A 26880-nucleotide genomic window follows, 5' to 3' on the forward strand; every position below is an offset into this window, starting at 1 on the left:
TCTACTGGTCTGAGAACATCCTAGCAATGGGCAAAATCAAAACAGCTAAGCTAAATGGCCACAAACAGATGTTTTCTCTCTACGCTCAAGAAACAAACAGTAAGAGTTGAGCATCTTGAAGGTAAAAATCACCTCAGCAAGCTTATGCAGTATTGATCATGACGGAGCATAGACATTAGTGAATGGCACTTCACAGCACAACTACAAATAGTAGCTACACAAAAACACAAACATTATCTGAAGAACCCATACTTTGGTCTGCATGAAACCACAAAGCCATATGGTTGTGCACTTTTTAGGGACCCAACAGTGATACAACTCCTGAAGATATGATCGATCTTTTCATGCAGTGTCAGTGGGGACGATTTTTTGCTGGTAGAGGTTTTTATATGCCTCAGTTACACTTTGCATGCACTTTCAGTGTGGGTGTGTTAATGGAGAAGAAAAGAAGTTCCTTACCTGTAAACTGTGGTTCTACAGAATTGGTATCTTTCATAGATTCACATGCTTGAATCATTCCCCGTCGTCTAAGTGTGAGTACTACAGTACATAAAAAGCAGTAAGCAATGAATGTAACATTAAAGTTAATAGAGAAAAAACATTCACCTTAATTACTTGTCCTAGTCATTAGGAAGTGTCCCAACTCCAGCCAGTCAGGAGACAGCACCCTCTAGAACCCTCTCCACAGAAGCTCCAGGCCTTCAGATGTTCGAACACAAGTGTAACATGAACTCCTAGGAATAAACCAGGGGAGCCTTTTTCGGGAGGAGAGTGGGTCGCATGTGAATCTATGAAAGATACCAATACTGGAGAACCACAGTTTACAGATAAGTAACTTGCTTTCTTCTCCAGTATTGGGGTATATTTCATAGAGTCACATGCTTGAATCTGAATAGATAGCAGTCATATCACAATACGTTAGTTAATGAAAAGGTATGCAATTTCATGTACACAACTCTGGACATCACCAAGCGTATAACTAATACATATACAACTTCATCATATCTATATGCATATATAAATATTAATATGTATATAAAGCATGTGAAAAACACCCACACGCATATATATATATATATATATATTTATATTTATTTATTTTGAATATTTATAGAGTGCAACTGATACCTTGCAGGCTTCCTGGCGCTGGAGAATACTCTACTGAGGATAGACCGGAGTAACTAGCAGGCGGGCAGATTTAGGGGAATAGCCAGGTCTTGATGAGTTTTCTAAATGGAAGAAGTTGTGAGATCTGGCATATATATATATATATATATATATATATATATATATATATATATATATATATATATATATATATATATATATATATATATATATATATATATATATATATATATATATATATATATATATATATATATATATATATATATATATATATATACACACACATATACAGCAATCATCAGTAATTGACCATGAGTATGTGTGGAAAAAACAGTGACATCAACTATCACCATAGCCATTATTAAGCATAAAGGAAGGTGGGAAGGATAGAGGCTCACCCTATTGAAAAAGATTACGTAACATCCCCTGTCCCACAGCGGTATCTGCATTGCTTGCCTCTTCCAGACAGTAATGCTTGGTAAACGTGTGCCTTCTGGATCAAGTTGCTGCCCTGCAAATTTTCTGAATAGGCACACTGACAAAGAGAGCTGTTGAGGAAGAGACTGCTCTCGTAGAATGCACTTTCACTGTTGAATGCAGAGGTTTGCCCGCTTGCTGATGGCAAAACTGGATCGCAGAAGAAATCCAACATGCTATAGTTTTCTTAGTGACCGGATGTCCTTTTCTGATTTCTCCATAAGCCACAAAAAACCTTGCGAAAGCAGACTGTGTTCTGCAAGCAGGATTTTATACATCTCTTTACATCTAGGGAATGTAAAGACCTTTTCACTGGCATCTGTGGATTAGAGAAGAAAGTCTTTAGAATGACTGGTTTGTTTAAGTGAAAATCTGATGGGACCTTAGGAACAAAGGTATGATTTGCCCTAAGTATAACAGAGTCTTAAGTAAATTGGAGGAAAGGATGCAGAGGAAAGGATGTATGTCGCTTACCCGCTAGCTGAAGTTAGAGCCCGTAGAAGATATGTTTTCCATGTAACGTACTTAAGGTCAGTCCTATGAATAGGCTCAAAGGGGGCTTTTCATAAGTTGCACTAGCACAACATTGAGATGCCAAGGTGGAGGAGGACACCTAATTGGAGGTATCAATCGACACAGTCCTTTAAGAAATTGTTTTATTATTCTTGATGACCAAAGAGACTGTGATCCATTCTGCCATCGAACCCTAGAAATCGCGGCAAGTAATACTTTAATGGAAGAATTAGAAGAGGGCAAATTAGTCATTTGTTGGAAAAAAGCTATAATTGTTCCGGCGATGACTGAATAGGGTGAACTTCAGAGCTTGCACACCAAAGGCAGATTCTCTTCGACTTGAGTTTATAAATCTTGATAGTGGAGGGCACTCTGGCATTAGCCAGGACCTCCTGACAGTCAGCAGGTATTACTAGGTCAGAGAACTCAGTGTTCAGGAGCCAAGCTGCTAATCACAGAGATGTTGGATCCGGATGGCAGACATGGCCACAGTTTATTGTAAGAAAGTTCTGTAATAGACAGAACAACCTGGGTTTGCACTCCAGTAGGAGCAGAAGCTCTGTGAACCAGAACTGGCGATGCCATCTGGGAGCTATGAGAAGTATCCGACAGGCTTCTTTTCTCATCTTCCGAAGAACCCTTGGGACTAAAGGATCGGAGGAAACGCGTAAACATAAATCTTTGACCAATTTGTCAAAAACGCATTCCTGTACGATCCCTGTTGGGGTAGCCAACTGGGGAAGAATTGGCATTTTCGGTGCCGCCTGGTCACAAATAGGTCTAAATTCGGTTTGCCCCACAACCGAAAGATGTGGTTCAGCGTTGGCTGGTGGAGTTCCCATTCGTGGTTGGTTGTAATCGACTTGCTCAATAAATCCTCCAGGATGTTGGCCACTCCTGGAACATGTGCTGCTGTCAGTGTTATTTGGTGTTGAATAGCCCAATCCCAAATTTGCTGGGCCTGAAGGGATAGCATAGTTGGCCTTGTCCCCCCCACTTGTTTGTTTAAATAATGCATGCTTGTTGTGTTTTCTGTCCGAATTAATACTGAAGCTCCTGATATTATTGAGCGGAAAGATTTTAGGGCCAGGAATATTGCTTTCAACTGTAAGAGGTTTGTGTGTAAAGTTTGTTAGTGGCTGTCCCATTTCCCTTTCACTGTCAGTCCTCCTAGATGTGCTCCACACCCCTCGAGGGATGCATTGGTTGTTATTGTGAAACCTGACAGATCCACTAGGAACGAAAGACCTACAGCTATGTTCGGGATGTGAGTCCACCATAGGAGCGCTTCATTCATTTGAGGTGTTATCCTGATAATATCATCAAAGGACCCTGAAATTTGCAGTCACTGACTGTCCAGCTCCTCTTGCAAGGGTCTCATCCACAGCCAACAGTTGGGAATGAGGGGAATGCAGGAGGACAGCATTCCCAGAAGCAATTTGAACTTGCGGACTGAAGTGGACTTTCTTGTGAGAAGTAAAGTTGCCAACTTGTGAATCTTTTGTTGTCTTTCTTGTGTGGCAAAGGCCTTTTCCTGATGAGTGTCCAAGATTGCCCCTAAGAATGTTGTATCTTTGAGGGGATTAACTGAGACTTTTGGGAGATTTATCGAGAGACCCAAGGATTGGAAAAGAGAAAAGACATCTTTGAGCATGACTGTTTGCCACTGGGAAAGATTTTGCCTTTATGAGGCAATCGTCCAGGTAAGGGAAGATTTGAATTCCAGCTTGAAGGAGATAAGCCGCCACCGGTGCTACAACCTTGGTGAACACTCAGGCGCTGAACATAGGCCAAAAGGTAGGACTTTGAATTGGAAATCCCTGCCAGCCACTCTGAAGCGTAATAATTTCCTGTGCCTAGGGAGGATAGGGATATGAAAATAAGCTTCCTGAAGGTCTAGGGTCGCCATGAAATCTTCCTGATTTATCAATTGAAGCACTTCCTGAAGAGAAATTTAGAAATTTGTTGAGGCAACGAAGGTCCAAGATGGGACGCCACTCTCCTGATTTCTTTTTTAGAAGGAAAAACCTTGAATAGAAACCTGTCCCTCGCTGTGAATTTGGTACCACTTCAATTGCTCCCTTCTTAAAACGTTATTTTTATTTGAGACAAAAGTTCCTTTAGATGAGCAGGAGGAGGACCTCTGGGAGGGCAGTTCAGAGGAATCTTTAAAAATTCCAAAGTGTGACCGTTGGAAACTATATCCAAAACCCATTTGTCCATTGTTATTGCAGACCATTCAGGGAGGAAAAAGGAAATTCTACCATCAACTTTGACAGGATTGGTGGGAAATGTGGCCGACAGTGGGTGTTCTTCACTGCTTCTTGGAGCTATCCCTTTCTCTGTAGGCTGTCTTTCCTCTGTAATGTTTGTAGGAGGTGGCAGGAGATTGTTTAAACAACTGTTGCTGTTGGGAAGATGGGTACCTTGATTGACGCGGATATGGCTGGTACTGCTTGTACTGGCTGTAACCTCACCAAAGAGGGCAAACCAAGTCTTCTCACTCCACGAAAGGGCTGCTTCTTGAACTGTAGAGTAACAAAGAGACTTAGCAGTATCTGTGTCCTTCTTGATGGTCTGAAGGGATTCATCTATGTGCTGTCCAAACAGGGATTCGCCACCGTAAGGTATGTCAATTATCTTAGTCTGAACCTCTCGTCTAAAAGAAGTAGACTTAAGCCAGCCCTGACGCCTCAGGACCGCAGCACTGGCCAGTTGTCGGAATCCTGTGGAAGAAACATCCACTGCGCAATCAATTATCTCAGCCGAGATCCTTTCTCCCTCTTGCAGAATCTTGAGAGCTTCAGATTTGGACTCTTCTGGTAGTCGGTCTATAAAAGGTGAAATGTCCGACCACATATGGCGGTCGTATCTGCCTAAAATAGCAAGATACTTGGTAGTTAGTGCCATGATGGAACATTTTTTACTGATGGAGTCGAGAAGCCTTCCATCTCTATCAGGAGGGGCCGACAAAGGAGAAGCAGGATTTCTTGCGCGCAGTAGAGCCGCCAGCAAAATCACAGAATCCAGCTTAGGTTGTCTGATGTGGCAAGTAGGCAAATTATCCAGAGCATTATATTTTTTCTCCAATTTAGGCAAGACTGCCGGAATTGAGGCTGGTGTTTTCATGACCTTGAAGCCCTCTTGCCATATGAAGTCATCTATCGGAATAGAGCGAACCTGTCTCTTAGCTTGTTCCTCATTATCATACATGAAACAATCAGCCTGCTTAGTAACCATGGGAACCTGAAACGTCGTTGCCGCTCTCTCCATGAGGGTATGGAAACCCCGATAGATTCAGGTGGTGAATCTATTTCAGGTGGAGAGGAAGGCGATGGTGTCTGGATTGGATAGTCATCCCATTCGCTGGTAAGGGATATCTCCTCCAATTCTCCCTCTTCTCTCTCCTCATCAGAGGTATGAGCCTCCTGGTACTGGAGCAACTGGAGGGGAGGGTCTAATCTGCAAGGAAGGCTGTGTAATAGGCGTCTGAAGATCTGAAGATGCCGGCTCTGAAGGACGGAATCTGCGGAAGTAATCCTCTACCATATGCTGTAGATTTCAACCCAGGGATACAGGCATTTGGATTGTTTGTTCACTTTGCCTCTCCTGTTTAGAGACTTTAGGGTAAAATACATACTCCTCATCTTCATCATCCTGGCATTTAATGAGAAGGTCAGACAGACTGTGAGCCACCCCAAACATACCCTCGTCTTCCGTTTCCTCCTCATCTGCTCCATAATGACAAACTTCCATTGGAATTCAGGGAGACACATTACTTGGCAATATTACCTCCTGTGATAGTCTTCTATTCTTAGAAGCAGCTAGATTAGTTGACTGAGAATCCACCAACGAGGATGTAATAAATTACGTTTTCGTCAACAGTAATTCCGTCGACGGTCCTTATGTCAATGAGGTTTGTCGACAATGATCTGAATCCTACATTTTCTGTCCCGTCAATGAGGCTACTGTCGATGAGGCTGCCATCGATGAGGCTTCCGCCGACGAAGACTGCACCGACGAGGACAGTGTCAACGAGAGAGACTTGCCTTTGAGGGCCGTAGATGAAGGTACTGCCAGAACTCTTTTTTTTTTCCTCGATGAGGAATATGCAGTTGTAATCGGTGACGGTCTCACCCTCACAGATACCAACGTTGATGGAGAAGATGCCGATGACATGATCATCTTATTCTGAAGAGAAGAGAAAGTCGACGTCGACGCGACAGAAGTTCTTGTTGACAAAGGAACCGTCAACGGTTTCGTTGACGGAGCATCTTTTTTGTGAGGTAAAGTGGTCTCAGGAAGAGACTTTGATGCCTGCTTCCTTTTCGGTGTAGTTTTAGAAGACGTAGAGGGCAGAAACCGACCCTTAAGAGAGGCTGGTTCTTTTGTGGAAGATGAAGGCTGATCTTCATGTTTTGAGGTTTGATGATGCTTTTTGAAAACCTTAGCAGCCTTAGGAGATACCAGCTCTAGCTCTTTTCTTAGATGCTGCAGTCTTAAGTGAGGAATCCCTTATCCTGATTAGAGAGTGTCTGATGGTGGGCACTGAAGAGTGAGCTTCACCACGCCTCACCCACCTGAGAGGTGGGGTTGGAAGAGGGGGTCACACCTTCAGGGCTGGCTAATTTTTCCTGTCCTTCTTCCCGCGAAAAAGGAGGGGACACAGGAAGAGGGCTGCTCCTGATCGCAGGAGAGGCTGGGGGTCGTATTACAAAAGCTACAAGGCCTTTGAAGCTCCCCTGCCACAAATGGTTCTTCCTGGCCTGGGAGAGGTGTGAACACCTCTCCCAAGAAAGGCTTTGTTTCTGGGCTCAGGGAGCAAAGGCTCCAACCCTAGGTGTCCAGAAACATGTCTCCTGGTAGCAGGCTGGTGTGTACCAGTCAGGGAACCCACCAGAGGCTGGTTGTTTTCAGGGGGCACCTCTAAGATGCCCTGTGAGTGTGTTTTTCATTCAATCCCACACTGGCATCAGTGTGGGTTTAATGTGCTGAGAAGTTTGATATCAAAGTCTGGAGATGACAAGCATTTGCAATACGTTTCGCATTTACTAGAGTTTGAGCTATTAGCATAGTAAATGAGAATGCCTTTGAATTATGTGTTGTTTTTAAAACAGATAACTAAAAGGCATTGTCATTTACATTGCAAATAGCTTAAACTCTCGCAAATGCGAGACCTATTGCATTGCAAATGGGAACTATACACTTTTTTTAAAAAGCGTTAGGAGAGAGTGGTTTCGGCAAGCAACAGCAGGCAGGACAAAGCTATTTGAGAAAATAGTGCTCACAGGGTTTAATTAAAGCCTACCGAGTAACAACACACGTAAAAGGGGATGTCGCCATGGGAAGTTAAAAAATGAGACAAGTCGGTACTAAGCCTATTGACCAATGAACAGCCACAGTTTACAGTGGAAAATGACACAAGCCTATGAAAAATGCGGACGGAGAGTGGGCGGAGTTTCTATTCCATACATCAATACAGCATGCCTCGCATGCGCTGCCCAGGCTCGACCTAAAAAACAAGTCTTGGTCTCCACAGTAAGCCCTGTGTATATAATAAGATGCCACAGGTGGTTTGGACAGCAGAGAGTAGACAGAACGACTGGCGAGGATTTAACACACAAAATTAGAATGGGACTTTAACTAACAAAGACCATGATTACTTGAAATGAGTCCTGATTCCATCTGTTGAGAAATTAACTCTTTGTTATCAAGAGTGGTGCCCAAGGGAAGGCATATGTCTATTTGATTATATATCCAGTTCATTGATAGAACGGAGAACATGTCCCTAGTTAGCATCCTTGTAAAAAGGCTTGGTTGTTTTATGAGTAGCTAGGCATGAAAGGAGTTCTGTAAATCTAGTTAATAAATATCAAAGTAAAAGAAATGAAATGTTGGACACCATTGCCTGCCTGCGTCCTCCAGTTTAGAAGTACGCCACGCCCTTTTACTCTTGTAATAAAGGTCTTCTTCCAACGAGCCGATACCGGAAACGTCCGTGTCCACTATTTTCCAGGAACTCCATCTAAAAGGTGTTGCTTACGCAGCAACAAATGCTCAGCTGTCGGCCCAATCTCCAATCGAGAACACACAGCTGACAAGCAGTAAAACTGTCATCTGGCCACTTCCTGTTTGCTTCCAACTGGCTACAAAACAAACAAGGTTATCTGCGCCCTGGCTTTATTTTATGTGTTTTGGGGCGATAGGGATTCGACGGTGCAGTTGGTATGTTTATCCGATCACACTTTGTACAGAAATGGTGGTAAGGCACGTTTTCGCTATTTCAGGAAAACACTCGGGATCTGTGCACGTCTGCATACAGGTATTAGAACATGGTTTCTCCCTGGAGCCACCTCCTTTGTGTGCACACAAGGTAAGGATGGATGAAAGATTAAAGGTTACATTATTTGTGACGTAAGCGCACATTCTATCTGATGCTCGGCCCCTGAGGGCTGAGAGGCAAGATAAAGGAGCAAAGACTTTTGGCTTGACCAACATGTTCTGAAATAACCTCAGATGAGCTACAAGGATGAATTTAGACCTCCCTCTTTATGAGCTATAGAAAATCCTTTGATTTCTCCCCAAAGATTCCTAATAGTAGGAGTGCGTCACAACCTTTAGGCTACGCTGCTGTCAGTCAGTGGACTGCCCGCAAGCACTGCCAGTCACACAATACAGCTGCGGGTGTAGATCAGGACCGCACATCTCATCTGGGGATATATAATATATAAATATGAGATAGCCCATCTCACATAAGGCAGTGGCAGGCTACTGGTCAGCAAGAGGGTCAAATCTGATATAGCTCGTCCCACATGTAAGGCAGTGGTATGCTCCACTCTTCACTATCTACTCAGTAAGATTTAACCTGGTGCAGGTCTCGGTAAGTTCAGAATACTTGCCATACCCAGGGCTGACCTGGGAACCCGAAGCAGCCCCGGCAAATTTTGTCAGACCAGCCCCCACAGCGTGCATAGCGAGCCACCGCAGCAAGCAAGCCTAACCACTACAAGGTGGGTTGGGGTATTTCTCACCCCAAGAAAATCTGGGGGAACATGGTGCATTCTACAATAAATTTAGTTATTCAATTGTATTACTTTTTAGAGCATAGCAAAGGATGACCTTACAATGCACCAGGATACGGCAATCTTTATTGGGGCTCTTCAATGATTCCCTCACTATCACTCTCCAACAGTGCCTCTCCATTGCTCCTCTCTCACATGGATTTCATTTGTTTTATAGCACCTCTCATTCCAGTGTAGAGTTTTGGAGCACTTGACAGCATACACACATACAGAGACTATGAATCATATGTGTGTAAATCAGTGTATAGAAAATGTTACATAAGACAAAGGGGCCTACAAATGGAGAATCCATATGTCATCCATACAGATAGGTGTCTTGGTGTGGGGAAGCACAAACTCAGGATTCAGAACCTAACACAGTGGTTAGGATTGACTTTACTAACAAGGATTTATTTCTACCCAAACCCTTTTTAGCAAAAGCAGGCTAATGAAAAACTGGGCAAAACCATAACTTTCTAACTTCGAATACGATTGTAACTAATGAACTGCACAGTGACAAAAGGATCTTGGTGTCAAAAGCAGTAACCCACTGAGGTATGCACATAAAATATTGTTCTGTGATTTCCATAGCACACGCTCTTTGCAGCAGGCACATTAACCCTCTGCGCTACTTTAGAGGAGTGAAAACTGCCACTAGATAAAACTCTGATCTCTCTCCAGCAGGTACATTAATCACTAGTTATCTTGACACTTTTATTGTTGCCTGAAAACTGTTGGATATACAAGCAACTCTAGGGTGTTTTAACACCTTGCGTGCGGCGCCGATTCTCCCCCGGTGCTGAACATTCCATTTGCGAGTGTGGTCGTGATGAAACCATTCCGTCATCCGCACAGCTCAACCGTGAGGCATGACGGAATGGTTCCGTCACAAGCATCGAAGGGGTTAAAACTGCTGTATTGCTACAACAACGACCCCCAGTAATTAAAGTGGCCCTCACCCTCCCAGCCTCCTGGGTTAACACCCTATGACCAGTAGGCCCAGTCCGGCCTTAGCCCTACCCTCTTCTCAGCGAGCCATCAGTACCCAAGCACTGATGCACTGAAAAGTAGCGGAGCGAAACTAATCTTTTCCAGTACCTTAGAACATAACATATCGAGGTGCACTATGGGTCTAATGGTGAGATTGCTGGTTGTGTCAGTGCTTGGAGGGCACTGCACTGAATGCAGCCTGTGCAGGGCAGCTGCTGCAGGCCGAATCATGGCTGAGCTCACAGTGATGGCATCAGTGGGATGAGGTGGTACAGAACTTTGCCCTCACAGTTTCTCTAGTCCTGCTAGGAAACAGGAAGAAGAGCAGGGCACTGGGGCACTCCCACTGTGGTCGGATATGGAATTCTTCAACGTGTCTGTGAAGGAGAGACTTCTGCTTAGCAGCCACCGTGCCAAATCTCTGATAACCGTCTCTCCCTGAGACCATAAGCAGTCCATCACTGCCTTTGCCTCAAGGAGGCCTGGATTCTGGGGTCTGGAAGCCAGTGGCTCTGGGGTGGTAGAAGGGGATGTAAAGCCACCTTCAAACATGAGAATTGGTGCTCTTCTACAAGATATCCCACTCAAACATAAAACAGACTCAGGTCTGTCACATAGTCTTCAACTCCATCAGGACCTGAAGGTACCCAACGGTGCAAGGAGGCCATACTGACGACAATAGAATGCCACGCATAATCTGCTAACAAAACTCTGTTAAAATGAGCAATAGTTCTTTCTTGGTGGCGGCAGAAAACCTATGGACTACCCGCCCCTATCGTTTACATGCAGAGCTGAATCCAACACTTTTTAGAAAACTGGTAAAAAAAAAACATTTCAGTCGGTAAACAATGGTCAGTTTATGGCCCGTGCTAAACACTAGCATCTAGAAGCTTCGGTGATCATTGCGCTATATAACTTCTGTTCTATGGTCCAGAACATGTACGTATCGGATGAATGACATCTGAAGATCCCTACCTCTGATATATTTCACTCAGACTGCATTCCCAGGATTTGACTTTTTATTAAACCTTTAGGGTCTAAAATAAAATCTCACGCTGCATTGTAATAAACAAGTCACAAAAAAGATTCAATCCTTCTGGAGCTGCTGGTCACCGACATAAGATCGATGGAACACCTAATGTTAAAGTTACCAGATGACTCCACATCACCAAGGATGTGATCCTTCTTTCCCGTGGTTCACTACCTAAAGCATTCTGGGAGTGTCTAGCCCTGGCACATTTCATTTTATCCAAGTGCAACAACACACATGAAAACGATGTTTTGTTGACAATGATATGCTTAACTGATAAACTTAATCCATGTATTTCCAATACAGCTGGAGCTCTGACCAGCATGTTTCTAGTCAGGATTCACCTCTTAGTGGTGGTCTATGCCCCTCTATCTGTGACAGCAAAAGATGTGGGTCCCAGGCTTACTGTGCCACTGGATTCAAGCTAGCCTGGCTGATGAGGAGTGATAGCCCGAAATGAGTCCCAGGATTCTTGTTTCAGGTCCAGGGAGGACCTGGCTTGACAGTTCGGGCTGGACTGATTCCATGAGGAGCAGGGTCAAGACTGATTTGCATATGGCTATGTCTAAACTGGGGTGGCATAGTGAGCAAAAGAACGATGGCCTTAACCCAGATCTCTTGAATGGGGGTGAATATTTGATTTTTTGCGCATTCAGTCCATCAGTTGTGTGTCTTTTCTCCTCTATCTGTGACAGCACATGCAGTGCTCAACCTGCACACATTGCGAAAGGTGATCCAGCTGCAAGTGCCGCTTTTGGTAAAAAAAAACAATGCAAGTAACTTAACCCGTTGCATGCTTGTGACGGAACCGCTCCTTCACAAGCCACGGGTGAGCTGTGCTTGTGACGGAATGGTTCCGTCACTGCCCGCTCGCCGCGCCTGCGCGGCGCGAATTCCGCGCCTGCGCTGACGAAATAATGGGCGGGCGGGTTTGTGACGGAACCGTTCCGTCACAAGCACAGCTCACCCGCGAGCCGTGACGGAGCGGTTCCGTCACAAGCACGGGACTGCCACGGGACCGCCCACCCCCCCCTTAGAGCGCTGCGGCAGAATAGCTGCCGCAGCAAAGGGGTTAAGCCTAGAGATCTCACCAGTGATGTATTGCTGGAGGACTTGTTCTCTTCTGCCGTGTTAAACAAGGAGGTGTGAACGTTTCCTCCCTGTAGAGCATAAACATGGGCTCTATGCAAAGTGTGACTGCAGATCTAGCAAGCAACCCGTGAAAGGTTGCGCCAATGCCAGTCAAGAAAGCCTTTGTTTTATTTGATCTTATTTTGGGTACATGATCTAGTACAGACCCATATCCAGGGAGCAGCAGAGCAGTTTCCAGAGAACACGTTTCATTGCAGCAGGAACACCTTGTTGTTTATATGGAGGTCAGGTTGAGACCAGATTACAGAAACCAAGATGTGATAAAAAAAAATGCAATTAACAACAATCTAAATATTTTGGTTTATCACATTGCACATTTTAACATTACAAACGTACACATACTTTTACTATACAGTTTTACAATTTGATGCAAAAGTCGATAAAGTGAGTTGCCCCAAATCATACAACATTCAACAGCCTTCATCTCCTGGGCTTGGGTGAAGGTCTTCACTGACAATTCTTCTTTGGAGATAGACCTAGTTTTCTACTACTCAAATACAAACTTGTAGGTAGGGCCTTAGAAGTTCTGTGCAGCAGCTAAATAAAAGCTATAAATTACTAAATTATACACAAAGTGCTTTGGTCAGAAATACCAAAGCACACAAGCACATGTACAAAGGACCAAAGCACACAAGCACATGTACAAAGGACTAAACCTCTAAGAACAATGTGCCTGTCCCCAAAACCTACAGACTAAATCCCCTCAATCCAAAAGCATTTCAGGGAAGATAAGGGATATACCTCAATTTTTGAGGATATAAGGGATTTCATGGTGCAAGACTGGGGAAATCCTTACTCTGGAGGCTAGAAGCTGAAGGACAACAACTACTGGCACATTTGTTCTGACCGTCATACGATATCATGAGGCATGTTGATCTGACTGAGCTCCTGTATATATATTACAGTTTTAGTACTAAAAACATGTTGTGGCCACACGCTAACAGATCACCATTAAAGTCTTTCAGGTGCCTTCTTTAGAAATTAGTAAGCGTCCCGCTCTTTTTGGTTTCCCATTGCAATATGTATCTTGTAGCTAAATACTTCACAGCTCATCCGTTTGTCATTATACAAGACACAAAGTCAACGCGTGCATGGAAGTAGAGTTTGTATGCATTGCCTGTCCTACATTAAGGCTGACTTTGGCAGCTGCCTAACAGCAGTATGAAACATGGCCACAAGAGGGAACCATATTGTAACAATGCATCCAAATGACCTTGTTTGCAAGGTAAAATATCAGGTTGCCTGGGACTCAGAAATTGTTTACACTAATGCTGTTCATCAGTGACAAAAGTTAAATCTTGGGGTAGCCTGAATAGTTTTGTTAGGAAAAAGCAACAGAGTGCTCATATTTATTCCTTTATTTGTTGTAACAAATGTAACTCAAAAGCCACGATGAAAGTAGAAGAATAAGTTAACTATTTAATTGCTCTTCTCTTTTTTAATATAAAATAAAATGCTCTTATTGTGCCCAGGAGCATGCGGCAAAACGGTGGAAATGCACGGAATACCTTTCTAAAGACATCCTCTCAAAAACCTACTTACGGACTTGCAGCCTAAACTGAACATAATTTTGCATGTTCGGAGACCATTACTCTGTCACTTTAGAGCTCAGGTGTGGGAGAGAACACTGGTATGAAAATACTTAAAGCAATGCTGAGATATTTTTATGTTTACTGTACCTGAAGCAAGACAGTGCCCCCAGGGACCGTTAGCTGTAAGCAGTACTTAGGGGCATTTTCCCAGGAGAGCAGCTGAACATCCTCTATCGTGCTGTAGGAGATTGAGTTTTCCATGTACCCAGTTGGCTGAAATAAACAAGAATAACAGTAAGTGATGAAATCAGGACAGAAACTGACAACACCGTCAACACCAAAGAAAGAGAGCAACAGTGAATGAGTTTACAATGTCGCCATACAAGCATGGGGCATTGACATTACATTTTGGTGGACCATAAACTGCCTCCAATCATCTCATTAGGGATACAGACAACAATGCCACCATTTTGTAACTCTGCTGGCATGCACTGCAGATCACTAGACATTTCTGAATCAGCAGTACTTTGGCAGGCATAAATATCTGACTCATTTGAGATCTAATAATTGGAGGTCACTCTTCATATCCACAAATTAAACCAAAGATGTTGAGCTTTATCAGATTAACGAACGAGTAGGACAGTGAACCACCTCAGTGGCACGCTACTAGGTTTTTATGCTGGGCAGTAGTCTGGGGAATTGCATTAAAGTAGGCACCAAGGCACAAGAATAGGAACACACTTGTACTTTGGAGGAAAGATTAGGCTCCAGAACAAAAATTTCTTAAACATACCTCAAGAGGTAGCTGGAATACCTTGTTAGACAAAAACAGAACAGAGCTCACACCAATCCTGCAACATTTATGTAGCATAAGTTACCAAATGCATCTTTTTGAGGATAGCTTTTAGGACCTTGGTGATTTTTTCTTCTGTCAAATGCAAAAAAACTGGAGAAAAGCCAATCAAATGGTGACTTATTATACGTGAAAGTCACCAAAATATTGGTGCAAAAAGCGGTGTGTAAAGTAAAATTAATTAGATACATTTTGAGCAGCAAATTAAGTACTTGCCACACAAGTTTGTGCTTGCCTGGTGGTGCAGTATCTTTTATTAGAGATGCAGCAAATGGACTTTAAACTTATTTCATTAATCAAAGTGAGATTCTATATCCAACCGCTACAGCAAGGGTCCTTGTGAATTAATTCATTATGGAGCCATTTAGTTTCTAAAGTGTGGCACGCAGCGATCTATAGTGGACTGATGCAGCACTAGACATATTGAATTGCTCAATCAGGTAATCAATTGAAATTATTATAGGAGCAATAAAATTTGATGGCAAGGACCACAACGTTTCGGCATGCTGAGATGTGCCATTTAAGATCTGTGAATCACTTACAGTGGCTTCTGCCATGCTTGGTCTAATAAAGGGACTTGTGGAAGGATTCAGTGTACGCAACGAATTGGACAGATTGTTAAGTTTTATCCCTTAAAATGTATTATTGCAACACTTCTCTTCAATCATACTGGTCAAACAGTGATTGAAAAACCTCAAATGTCATGGAATGACTTGGAAACTCCCAGGCATGATCTAAACAGGAAAGTCATCATTGTAACAAATTGCATCAGGAGCAAAATAGGGAAATTACTAAATTGCCTTCATCCATTAAGTCACACTTGTTGTGGCAGACCTTTAAACTCTAAATTCAGCACACACCTTACTGCTGCTGGAACTTCACATCTTGAAGTCCTCAGGATTGTCCCTCACACCTTTAGGCCTGCAGTTTATGGTCCTGTCCCCCTCACTGTTCCAGGCCCACCGCACTGACCCTCTCAACAGGCAGCAGGCCCATAGTTTAAAGCACTCCCCTCGCAACTTCGGACCTACAGTTCACTGTGCTACCCCTGACAACTTCAGCCAGCAACACTGGCCCTCAATCCATCAGATTCACAGCACAATAACTCAGTCAACCAGGATCACTCTGCCACCTAATTAGTCATGGACCATCTGACAGCATTGCCACAGACCTACAGTTCACACCACTGCTCCAAGCAAACAGTTCACAGCATTTGGTCTAGACCTACACTACACATCAGAGTTCACAGCCTGTCCTAACATCAGACCAAACTCTACGATGAAGGAAGGGCTTGCGTGCAGGAAGTTGCTTCGTGTTAATACTGGTCTGCGGCTCGCTGCTACTATCTTCACATTTTTTTCGCTTCATACTTTTGATGTTAAAAAGCACTGTCACTTTGAGTAGATTAACATAACATGTATCACTTTCACTAAAAGATCTAAAAGATAGGAGGCACATTTGGTTCGAGATAAACAGACGAGGTACAATTCTTCTGATAAATACAGGTTGTATTTTAAATCCAATTAGAAATGAAAACAGTAATTACTGTCTCTTTAGCAACTTGTTATTCAGGAAGTATGAGAAACTTCTGCTTATTCATGTAGCCACAATATTCTTGCTGGTTCCTAAATGGAGTCCCAGAGGCCTGTGCGGGCGCTGTACGTCACCCGAGGCCCTCGGAGAGTAATTACCGCTCTCTGGGGGGAAGTAGCTGGGATCATTCGAGAAGCCCCACACACGCATACTTTCCTCACGCGCAGACCAAGTAACGCAGACTGTGCACCGCATACGCAGGATACATTCTCTCGTGGAAGGTGCTGCGCAATTGGACGCAGTATTTACCACACACTGCACCCCGCCGCCGTGTAAACCGGCTGTAGGGCAGATTTACAAAACAAGCACTGGCCAATAGCCAATAGGTTTCGCATTTGGAAAGTTGGAGCTATTGGTTTTGTAAATGACATTTTATATTTATATATTGTTATTGGCATTGTCAATAACAATATATAAATATAAAATGTCATTTACAAAACCAATAGCTCCAACTTTCCAAATGCGAAACCTATTCGCAACGCCAGTGCTTGTTTAGATTTGTCGCGCCCTGGGGGTGCATCAGAGGTGCGAGTGCACAAGGGGGCGCTATGGATATTGGGGTAACTGGCAGCATGAAGCAGAGGGGTCGCATAGGGCTGGATGGTGCCAGGCTCAGTGGATATCTGGGACCCCTGTGGTGGCCGGAAGTAGCAGTGCGCTTTGAATACAGCAGGCGGCTGGGGTTACTTTGTCACGCGGGTGTCACACGGCTCACTGTTAGAAAACTGGCTACTTGGAACACTGAGTCACTGAACTGTTTTTGGGAGACCAGGACAGAACAGCGGCACTTTAAACCGACAGAACGACCATCCACCGAATCCGGGCTCATGTGTCACCCAGATGCAAGATTCACCCTCTGTCCTTGCGCCCAGGTGTCTGTGCTAACAACCCCACCCCCCCTTCACCCAACCACAGCATGAAAGGACACAACTCACAATCTGAACAGTAAAGGGGCCGCGCCTACCTTAGAGGGGGTGGAAGAAAACCAACTAAATCGTCCTATCAGAAAGCAATTGCATTTGTAATTTTTCCCCGTATAAATTGGCGGGTCTAGAACATTGGGCTCAGATACAAGCAAAAAGAAAATACCAGCTGGGAAATACAAGCAAATGACGCCACATCATAAATGACACGAGTGAAGGAGACAAGAATAGATGAACCGGGATGAAAGAAGAAAGTAGGGGGTGACGTTCGCGCTATATCAAACATTTCTAAAAAAATGACTAAAAACGTTCAGCGTAAAGAATGTTATTTAACTAAATAGTACGCACCTCTTCAAGTACTATGAAACTTCAAAAGAAAAATCTTAACTATTAACAGGGACAGTGGCAACCAAATTTTCAGACCCAAAAACCATGATCAGTACAAACAATAGTAGAACTAAATGGTGGCACTGGCCTGGGATACTTACAGGCTACAATATAGTATCCACTGTCAAAGACCACATTGCAATAGCAAACAAACTGATGTAAAAAACCACATTGTAGAAAGACTATAAGTTGTGCACTTTGTTCCATTTAAAAACAAAACTCCCAGACAAGAAACAAGAACGGAGATGGAATTTGCATGTTGTGTCACAAAAGTGTAGCTCGTTTACTTTCGCTTTCTTTGCACTCTAAGAGTATACGAATGCGCATACAATTATTTGCATACTGCACTACGGATTAAAAAGAACACATTTGAGGTTCCTTTGCCAACTTCCAATATAAATAATAGAGCAAACCCCTGTGGAGTGACACCTGGAAGAAAACACCCCCTCCCACGTGCTATGGTGAGTTCCTGGGACACCCCGGCAATCCAAAGCATTTGATTATTGTTTCTCTGAAACGGATACACAGCTCATTAACATTATGAATGAGGCAAGGAGCACAGCAGACGAATCTTTAAAGAAATACACTATTCCCTATGGTGTAACGGGTGGGTCGATGGAAAAGCAGGCGAGTAAAAAGGTCCATTTATGTGCACATTCACCTAACCCTCTTCCAAAAATCAAGACCGGTTTCTAAATTAGTTGAAGCTACCAGTATAATCTTTGAAAAAACAGGACGCCTGATCACCCTAGCTAGGTTGCAGTGAATACGGACAACAGGAACAAACGAAAGGGTGAAATGTAGGGGCAAAAAGGAAATCTGTTTAAAGGTACAGTAAACAAAAAAAATACCAGAAATAGATGAGCCTCGCTTATTTTTTTTTATAAATTGTGGCCGCGATATTTTACAGCACCAGCAAAATTACAAGTACATTAGATCACCCCAATAGCGCCCGTTACCTGCAGATCTGTGTTCTTCTCTCACTTGCTACTCAAATGCCCCACCACCGCCGGAAACTCCCGCCCTCCAGCGTGCTGACTCTGAAACCCCGCCCATCACGACATTTAGCCAACGGAAAAAGAACATGCTGCAATAGCCTCGAGCTGATTGGTGAAAATATATACGTATTTTGTTTGGGCGGGGCACAGTTGGGTGGAAGCGCCACGTCCACACGGGCACGCGCGGCTCGAAGTTGTCTCCCGACGGTACGCGCATACACCCACGCATGCGCTTTTGTTTTCCGAAGGGTCTTCGCCACTGAGTCAAAGCCAAGCAAGAAGAAAAATCCAGAGACATATAAGAAAGATTCAGCCTTAAAGAATGATGTGATGTGAAGACTTCTAAAGTTAGGGGGGAAAAAGAAACCCCGTCGTTGGAGTGTGCTTCTTTAATAGCGCGAGCGTAGAGGAAGGTTTATGGCCATGGTGGAAACGGTTATGGGATAAAGAGAACGATGGGGTGTCAGAGACAACTTCATACGGAGCAATAACGCACTTCTGCTGCACTAGTTTTGTGTAAAGTAAGCTTGCCATCCTGTTACACTTGCGTTGTACGGATATGTGGCAGGCGGAATAGGGAGATGCGCGTGCTTGTGTGGTCACGTGACCCACTTTTGTGGTCATGTGACTCACATGCACTGTGAGAAAACCGCAGTGGTTTGACGAGTCGATCAAGCCCTTGAATTTTTGCCTATTACATTCGCAAGCGAATGATAATAGGCGAAACCTAAAAATCTGTGCAGCAGCCAAAATTGGTGCGTTGCGCTAGGTGGCGAGAGCAGGGAGACACAATTGCTAAATAAAAGGAGCTGCTCATTTCTTTCCATGCGCTGGCGCACAAGCATGCTACCTAGCGCCACTCACATGCATAGTGCAAAGGGTTGCATGTGGTGTCTAGCATAGGTTTTATTCTGGAAGGGTACGATTCAATTACTAAATCCTATGCTTATAAGATATTTTTTTTAATATGTCACACATTGGACATGTTGTGTGCAATACATCATGGCAGACTGTGCTGTGTAAGCGGGCTCTACAATGTAACGCAGACTGTGCTGTGTAAGCGGGCTCTGCAATGTAACGCAGACTGTGCTGTGTAAGCGGGCTCTACTATGTATCGCAGACTGTGCTGTGTAAGCGGGCTCTGTAATGAATAACAGACAGTGCTGTATAAGCAGGGTCTGTAATGTATTGCAGACTGTACTGTGTAAGCAGGCTCTGTAATTATCACAGACTGTGTTGTGTAAGCGGGCTCTGACTGTGCTGTGTAAGCGGGCTCTGACTGTGCTGTGTAAGCGGGCTCTGACTGTGCTGTGTAAGCGGGCTCTGTAATGTATCGCAGACTGTGCTGTGTAAGCAGGCTCTGTAATGTATCGCAGACTGTGCTGTGTAAGCGGGCTCTGTAATGAATAACAGACTGTGCTGTGTAAGCAGGCTGTGTGATGTATTGCAGGCTGTGTAATGTATTGCAGACTGTGCGGAGTATAGCAGGCTCTGTAATGTATCGCAGACTGTGCTGTGTAAGCGGGCTCTGCAATGTATCACAGACTGTGCTGTGTAAGTGGGCTATGTAATGTATCGCAAACTGTGCTGCACAAGCAAACTCCATTTCTAAATCCTATGCTTATAAGATTTTTTTTTAAAATATGTCACATTGGACATGTGTGCAATGCATTATGACAGACTGTGTTGTGTAAGCAGGCTCTGTAATGTATCGCAGACTGTGCTGTATAAGCGAGCTCTGTATTGCATTGCAGACTGTGCTGTGTAAGCAGGCTCTGCAATGTATCGCAGACTGTGCTGTATAAGCGGGATCTGTAATGTATCGCAGACTGTGCTGTATAATCGGCTTTGTAATGTATCACAAACTGTGCTGCACAAGCAAACTCTGCAATCTATCACTGACGGCTTTATGCACTCATTCTCTATTATAAAACTCTGCAATGAGCTCCATTGACCCATTACTCCTCTAAATGGTGCTTGTATGACTATTGTCACAAACAGTGCACGCGCAAATGTATGCTCTGTATTGTCCCAAACAGAGAGATGTTCAGAAATACTTGCTACTAATGCAGATTGGGGGCCTCACGCCTAGGAGCGCACAGGAGGATGTCTCCTGCTTACACAGTAAAACAGTAAACAGTAAAAATGTTATATGATCCAGACCTCAACTGAGATCAACAAATACAGAATTAGAATAATTTTAGATACTCATAAAAATGATTAGATAAAAGACTTTTGCTTTTTAGGCTCACTACAAGTTGGTACAGTAGCAATATTCTACCACCTACTCATACAGCATTCGATAGGATTAGATATGGTGAAATCGTAGGTTTTGTGCTTATAACTTAAAACAGCTGCAAAAAGCTTTTTCTAAACTTAAACGGATTATGACAGAAATTCATTAACAAGAGAATTATACAATTTGATTAGGTCTTGGGCAGAGTCTGCGTTATACTTTAATTGAATTGGGGTTATATAACGTTGACGAGCCGCAATTAGGACATATTAATAAAACGTGTAGAAAATCTTGTTGAATACCTTTGCATATTTCGCATAAACTGTTGGGATTATTAGTACCATCCCAATTAGCTAAAATAGTGGCTAATGGGAGTATACCCAAGCGTAAGAGTAGAATACAATGCCTTATTCCATGCTTTAATCGAAATCGCGAATTGGGAGCATAGGTTTTAAATTCTATTTGTTCTGCAAACCGTTTATAATGCTTCAATTGACTGGAGTGTTCTTTATCAGATTCAAAGTTGATTCTAGGTGCCAAATGTTTTAAAAACAATTTCAGGTGTGCGGGGGACCACTACTGTAAAAGTGCGACCGTGCATTGAGAGACCTCAAAGGCTTTCACCATATTCCTATTAAAAGTATACCCAGTCGCTTCCTCTCTGAAAGGCTCCAATTTTAGCAAATGTCTTAAGGTGTCTGGGGCTGCATGTATGAAATTGTAGCCCCACCTAATAATATTTGAAATTACTCAGGTTGAGATGCCCGTTACTGATAGCTCAAGACGTAGGGCTTGAACTGGCACCGACTGAGCCACTTTTATCAATTTTCAGAGTATGGTCCCTTCCTTTACTTTTATAGATTGCCATGTTTTAATTTGTGAATATTCCATGGCATACGATAAAATCGGAGGGATTTTCATACCATAGACTTCCAGCATTGGTGTAAAGTGTATTTTCCCGAGGACTGGTGCAATCTCTGTAAAGCCCCAACGTGGGAATCTGCCTTCCCGTACAGGTGGCAGAGGTGGGCTGTATCTAACAGATTGAAAGTAAAAATACAACCCAAATACACATACTCTCTTACAGTCTCTATTGGTTCATTTCCTAAAGACCAGATATAAGGTATGGGCTTCCTTCTGCCACTGAAAGGGATTGCTTTAGTTTTATTAATATTTGGAGTGAGGAAATGATCGATTGCATACAGCTTTAATTCATTCAAAGATCTTTGTAAACCTATTGGGGTCTGGTCAAGTATAACAATATCATCTGCATACATTAAACAAGGTTTATCGACTTGAGCTAATTTTGGAGGGAAATTCTTGCTTTGAGAGAGACGCCCAGGGAGATCGCTAATATAGATGGAAAATAATAGGGGAGCTAATAAGCATCCCTGTTTCAGCCCATTCCGCAAAGGGATGGGTTTGGTTAGGCCTTTTTCTCCCCCCATTTGGACTCTGCACCATGTTGACGTATGAAGGGAGATTATTATTGTTAAAAGATCTTTGGGAATCTCGATTTCAGCCAATTTTCTCCTTAGAGTCAATCTATCTACACTATCGAACGCTATCGAAAAATCAATAAAAGCACAATATAACATTTGGTCATTTAACTTCACAAAGTTATGAAGCACTGTTTGGAGCACAACAATGTTGTCCAAAGTAGAATGCTTTGGGCGATACCCAGCCTGATACATGGGAATAACTTTTCTAGAAAAAGACCGGTCTTTTAAGTGTTCTAAAACACAAGCAGCAAAGATCTTGCCGGAGGCGTCGAGGAGAGCTATTTGCCTATAGTTTGCGGGATTCGTTCTTATGCCTTTTTTTAAAAGGGGAACCACCACACTCCCATGCCAAGAATCTGGAATTTCTCAATTTTTCCAGCAATGTTGGAAGCGAGGGGCTAAGAATTTTCCCCAGACTGCAGCGTTTTTTGTAAGACTTTGATAGGTATCTTGTCTGGGCCCATCGCTGCTGAAGACCTGGCAGAAGAAATCAGAAGGGAGATCTGGACGGCTGATATTTCCATTGGTTTCTGTTCAGGTAGTTTCTTCAGTACCTGATCCAGTCCAGGGGAAGATGGGTCATGATGGTTAGATTTATAGAGCCTTAGAATATACTTTTCCCAGTCAGATGATGATACAGGAGTCGCTTGTGCAGATTTACGTATCCCCATCTGCGCAGAGATTATTTTCCAGAATAATTTATTATTGTTGTGTTTTCCTGCTAGTTGAATATCAACCCAGACACAATCTCTTAGTGCTTGTCTTTCTTTCTTCTTTGTCCGTTGGTGGAGTTTATTCAATTTCCTTATTTCTCCTTGTCTTAGCACACAGAAAGAGTGAAATTGCATTCTAGTCAATTTATTTAATTGTCTAGAATTATTCTCCAAAGGTATTCCATATGGCATGTTTTAACACGTTCTCGTCTCGAGGTACTTCCTTGAAGAGAGGCGACTACCGACTGTAGGGTTGTCTCAAATCTATTTATTGGATTGCCAGTATTTCTCACTAATGTTAGCGTATCATGAGAAATCATATGATTTAACTTGCTAATTGCTTTAGAATTCCAATAGATTCTTCCTGTTTTATAATCTACAACTGGCTGGCCTTCGTATGAGCGAAGTGACCAAGGGGAGGCGTGCTGGGAATAGACTTCAACTTCCGTAGTAAGTAATGCATGATCGCTTTTATGAGAATATCTAGTGGAAAGCGATTGGACCTTCGGAAATCAATCATAGACTATTTTATCTGCAGTTTGGATTTAAGACTTAGTTGGACCCAGTCTGATAAATGCCGCCGGATTATTACCATCTTTCCACCCATTTAATATTACGCCATTAATTGCTTCGATAGAAGACAAAAGCATTTTCCCCCTTTTGTCTGCTTTTAATTTATCAGGGAGGACGGTGTTGGAATCCGGCAGGCTTCTTCCTGTGGAGATTTCCCCCTATTATAAATTAGTGAATTTAAGATCTTTCCATTGCAGTCCCCGGCCATGATCATCATAGGGTATCCCCTTACCTCTAGAATTAATTCGATTTCCTTGAATGCTTTACTCAGGATTTGATCTTTTGAGGTTCCTGGTGGAAAATATATATTAAAAAGTAAGAGGTCAGATAAAGTCTCAATTTTCTCTTTCTGGCACTTAATGCGGATGCATTGAACATTAGGCAGCGATAGCGCAATTTCCTCCGGGTCCCAGTCTATCTCTTCTCTCAATAGAATTGCCAGGCCTCCTTTTGCGTGACTTCTTCTGGAGGCCTCTGCTGCTTTAGTGAATTTCCTCCGGGTCCCAGTCTATCTCTTCTCTCAATAGAATTGCCAGGCCTCCTTTTGTGTGACTTCTTCTGGAGGCCTCTGCTGCTTTAGTGAACACGAAGTAATCTTTTTGCACAAAGGTTGGCATGGACCATGTTTCTTGAAGTAACATGATTGAAGGTGGCTGTTCCAGAATAAAGAGCATTTTATCAGATGTCTTTCCCGCGATGTTCCAGGACACTATGACATGATTATTGCTAAAAAGGCAATTTCAAATCTTTGCACAACTTATTCTTGTTTAGAGAACCCGCTATCCAAGCCCAAGGATTTTCATCCAAATGTCTTGCGCATGTGTCCTTTCTTTATCTTCCGTTCTCTGCTGTTTAAAATTATTAATAGAGGTGCCTTTTATACCTTTGGTTTCCCTTATCTGTTTACAGACGGAGCTGGCTTTTTTAACCATGGCAATATCAAAACCATGTTTATGAAGAATGCCTTGTTCTTTGATTATAATAGCTGGGACTACATTAGACCAAAACTCTACACGAGACACAGAGCAGGTCGTTTTATCTGGAAAAGAGACTAATTTTATTTCACCTGTGGTTAACGATTGAAGCAGTCCGATCTTATGTAACAATTCAACTATTCTGCCTTGATTTAATGGACATTTACCACTAGGAAATATATCTGTAAAATCTAGCAAGTTTGAAAGTGGGCTTTCAGAGTCATCCTTAGTATCTTGAGTGGTACATTCACCCACTGTTATATGTTCTTTTAATTTTGAACAATTTGAAGAGAAATTAGAGGCTAGTGGATTTAAGACTTTGCTGCCTTTTATTTCCATTTGAGGGATTTTTGAATGGGACTGCTGACAAATATTGAATGCTCCGTTACTCTTGGTGTGGATGTTTTCTTCCCCATCTTGATCTGCTTGGCTTACTTGGAGAAATTGTATTTTTTTGCGAAGCTCTTTTTGATGTTCTCCGTTTTGCTCTTTTCTTTCTCTGCTTTGGCTTATTCGTTTTCGCGGACTTATGTTTCTCCTTTTTATAGGTCGTTCTTACAACTTCCAGTGGAATTGATTGGTTCCGAGATGATACTTCCCCTGAGCCTCTCCTTTAAGTAGGTCGAGAAGGAGAGAGACTAGTTTTTAGGTCTCGCGACCTATCGATGCGCGCAAGCGCATCGAGCGTAGCGAGAATTCATGTGGCGAAAACATCTTCAAACCAAAGGGCTTTCAGCCCCGCGGTTTTCATGCAGTGCCCGTGTACATGCACGCGCATCGCATGCAAGCCCAGCCCAGTCCTCCCCTCATTCACGCCCACCCACCAGGCTCTCCCGCCCCCATCAGGCTTCTCTCCCAATCCGCCTGCCTCCCGCCTGCCTCCCCTCGCGCATTCACGCCTCCCACCAGGCTTTCCCGCCCCCATCCGGCGTTCACGCCTCCCACCAGGCTTTCCCGCCCCCATCCGGCTTCCCTCGTAATCTGCCTGCCTCCCCTCGCTCACATTCCCGCACCAGGCTCTCCCGAAACATTACTTTTTTCACTGCTGGCCGGCCCATCTAGTTTTGCACGGCTTTCGTTTTCCGCTTGTCTGTTTAATTTTTACTTTTTACATTGGTACCTTCCTGTGTGCTCTGTAACAATTTTCAAGTTTTTTAACCTCTTTTACCCTTACTTGTTTCCTTTGCTATTTTCCGCCCCCATCAGGCTTCTCTCCCAATCCGCCTGCCTCCCCTCGCGCATTCACGCCTCCCACCAGGCTTTCCCGCCCCCATCCGGCGTTCACGCCTCCCACCAGGCTTTCCCGCCCCCATCCGGCTTCCCTCGTAATCTGCCTGCCTCCCCTCGCTCGCATTCCCGCCCCAGGCTCTCCCGAAACATTACTTTTTTTTCACTGCTGGCCGGCCCATCTAGTTTTGCACGGCTTTCGTTTTCCGCTTGTCTGTTTAATTTTTACTTTTTACATTGGTACCTTCCTGTGTGCTCACCTCCCCTCTCTCGCATTCACGCCCACCCACCAGGCTCTCCCGCCCCCATCAGGCTTCCCTCCCAATCCGCCTGCCTCCCCTCGCTCGCATTCCCGACCCAGGCTCTCCCGGCGGCTTTCGTTTTCCGCTTGATTGCCTTCCCTGCTGCTGCTCGCATCGCACTCTCTCCTCCCCCTCAGGCTCCCCCACCAGGCTCTCCCGCCCCCATCCGGCTTCCCTCGTAATCTGCCTGCCTCCCCTCGCTCGCATTCCCGACCCAGGCTCTCCCGGCGGCTTTCGTTTTCCGCTTGTTTCTCTTTATTTTCTCTCCTGGCCTTGTAAATATGCCCCCTCCCCATGCACTAAATCGCACTACAAAGTAATCCCACAGAATGTTCCACAACAGAGAATGCACTTGCATAACATGTTACATAATTAGCTTTCCTAGGCAGCTGAATCCAACCAGCTCTGCAACATGATTTGATTCTGCACCCCGCAGGAACGCACTGCTCCAGCTCATGACGTAGAAAGTCACACATGCCTGCATGCTTTTAATTTAATTTTGCGGCCGCCAATGCATGTTCAACATCTGATTCACCCCCCTCCCCCCCCACCAAACTCGTGTGTGCCGCTTTCTACTTCCTCTCCAACAGTTTCAGTGGTAATCAGAGTTTGATGCAGCCTTGTGGCTCCTCTCACCCAGGTATGAATGGGCAGCCCCAGCGTCTGATGTCCCTGCCTCCCCATACTGCCTCAGGCCTCCTCAAACCACACGC

General features: G+C 43.8%; 1 protein-coding gene across 4 annotated transcripts in view; it reads right to left on the reverse strand.

Annotated features, from left to right (window-relative positions):
- The window catches only part of CMIP (c-Maf inducing protein), a 559349-nt gene that overhangs the window by 286456 nt on the left and 246013 nt on the right, over positions 1 to 26880 (reverse strand). For all 4 annotated transcript variants that reach the window (XM_086945892.1, XM_086945891.1, XM_086945890.1 and 1 more), the window contains exon 2: positions 14034 to 14159. In XM_086945892.1, the coding sequence (XP_086802018.1) occupies positions 14034 to 14159 (126 nt within the window). The remainder of the gene's footprint in view (positions 1 to 14033; positions 14160 to 26880) is intronic.

Source organism: Lissotriton vulgaris, chromosome 12 (assembly GCF_964263255.1).
Source record: "Lissotriton vulgaris chromosome 12, aLisVul1.2, whole genome shotgun sequence".
Lineage (NCBI taxonomy): Eukaryota > Metazoa > Chordata > Amphibia > Caudata > Salamandridae > Lissotriton > Lissotriton vulgaris.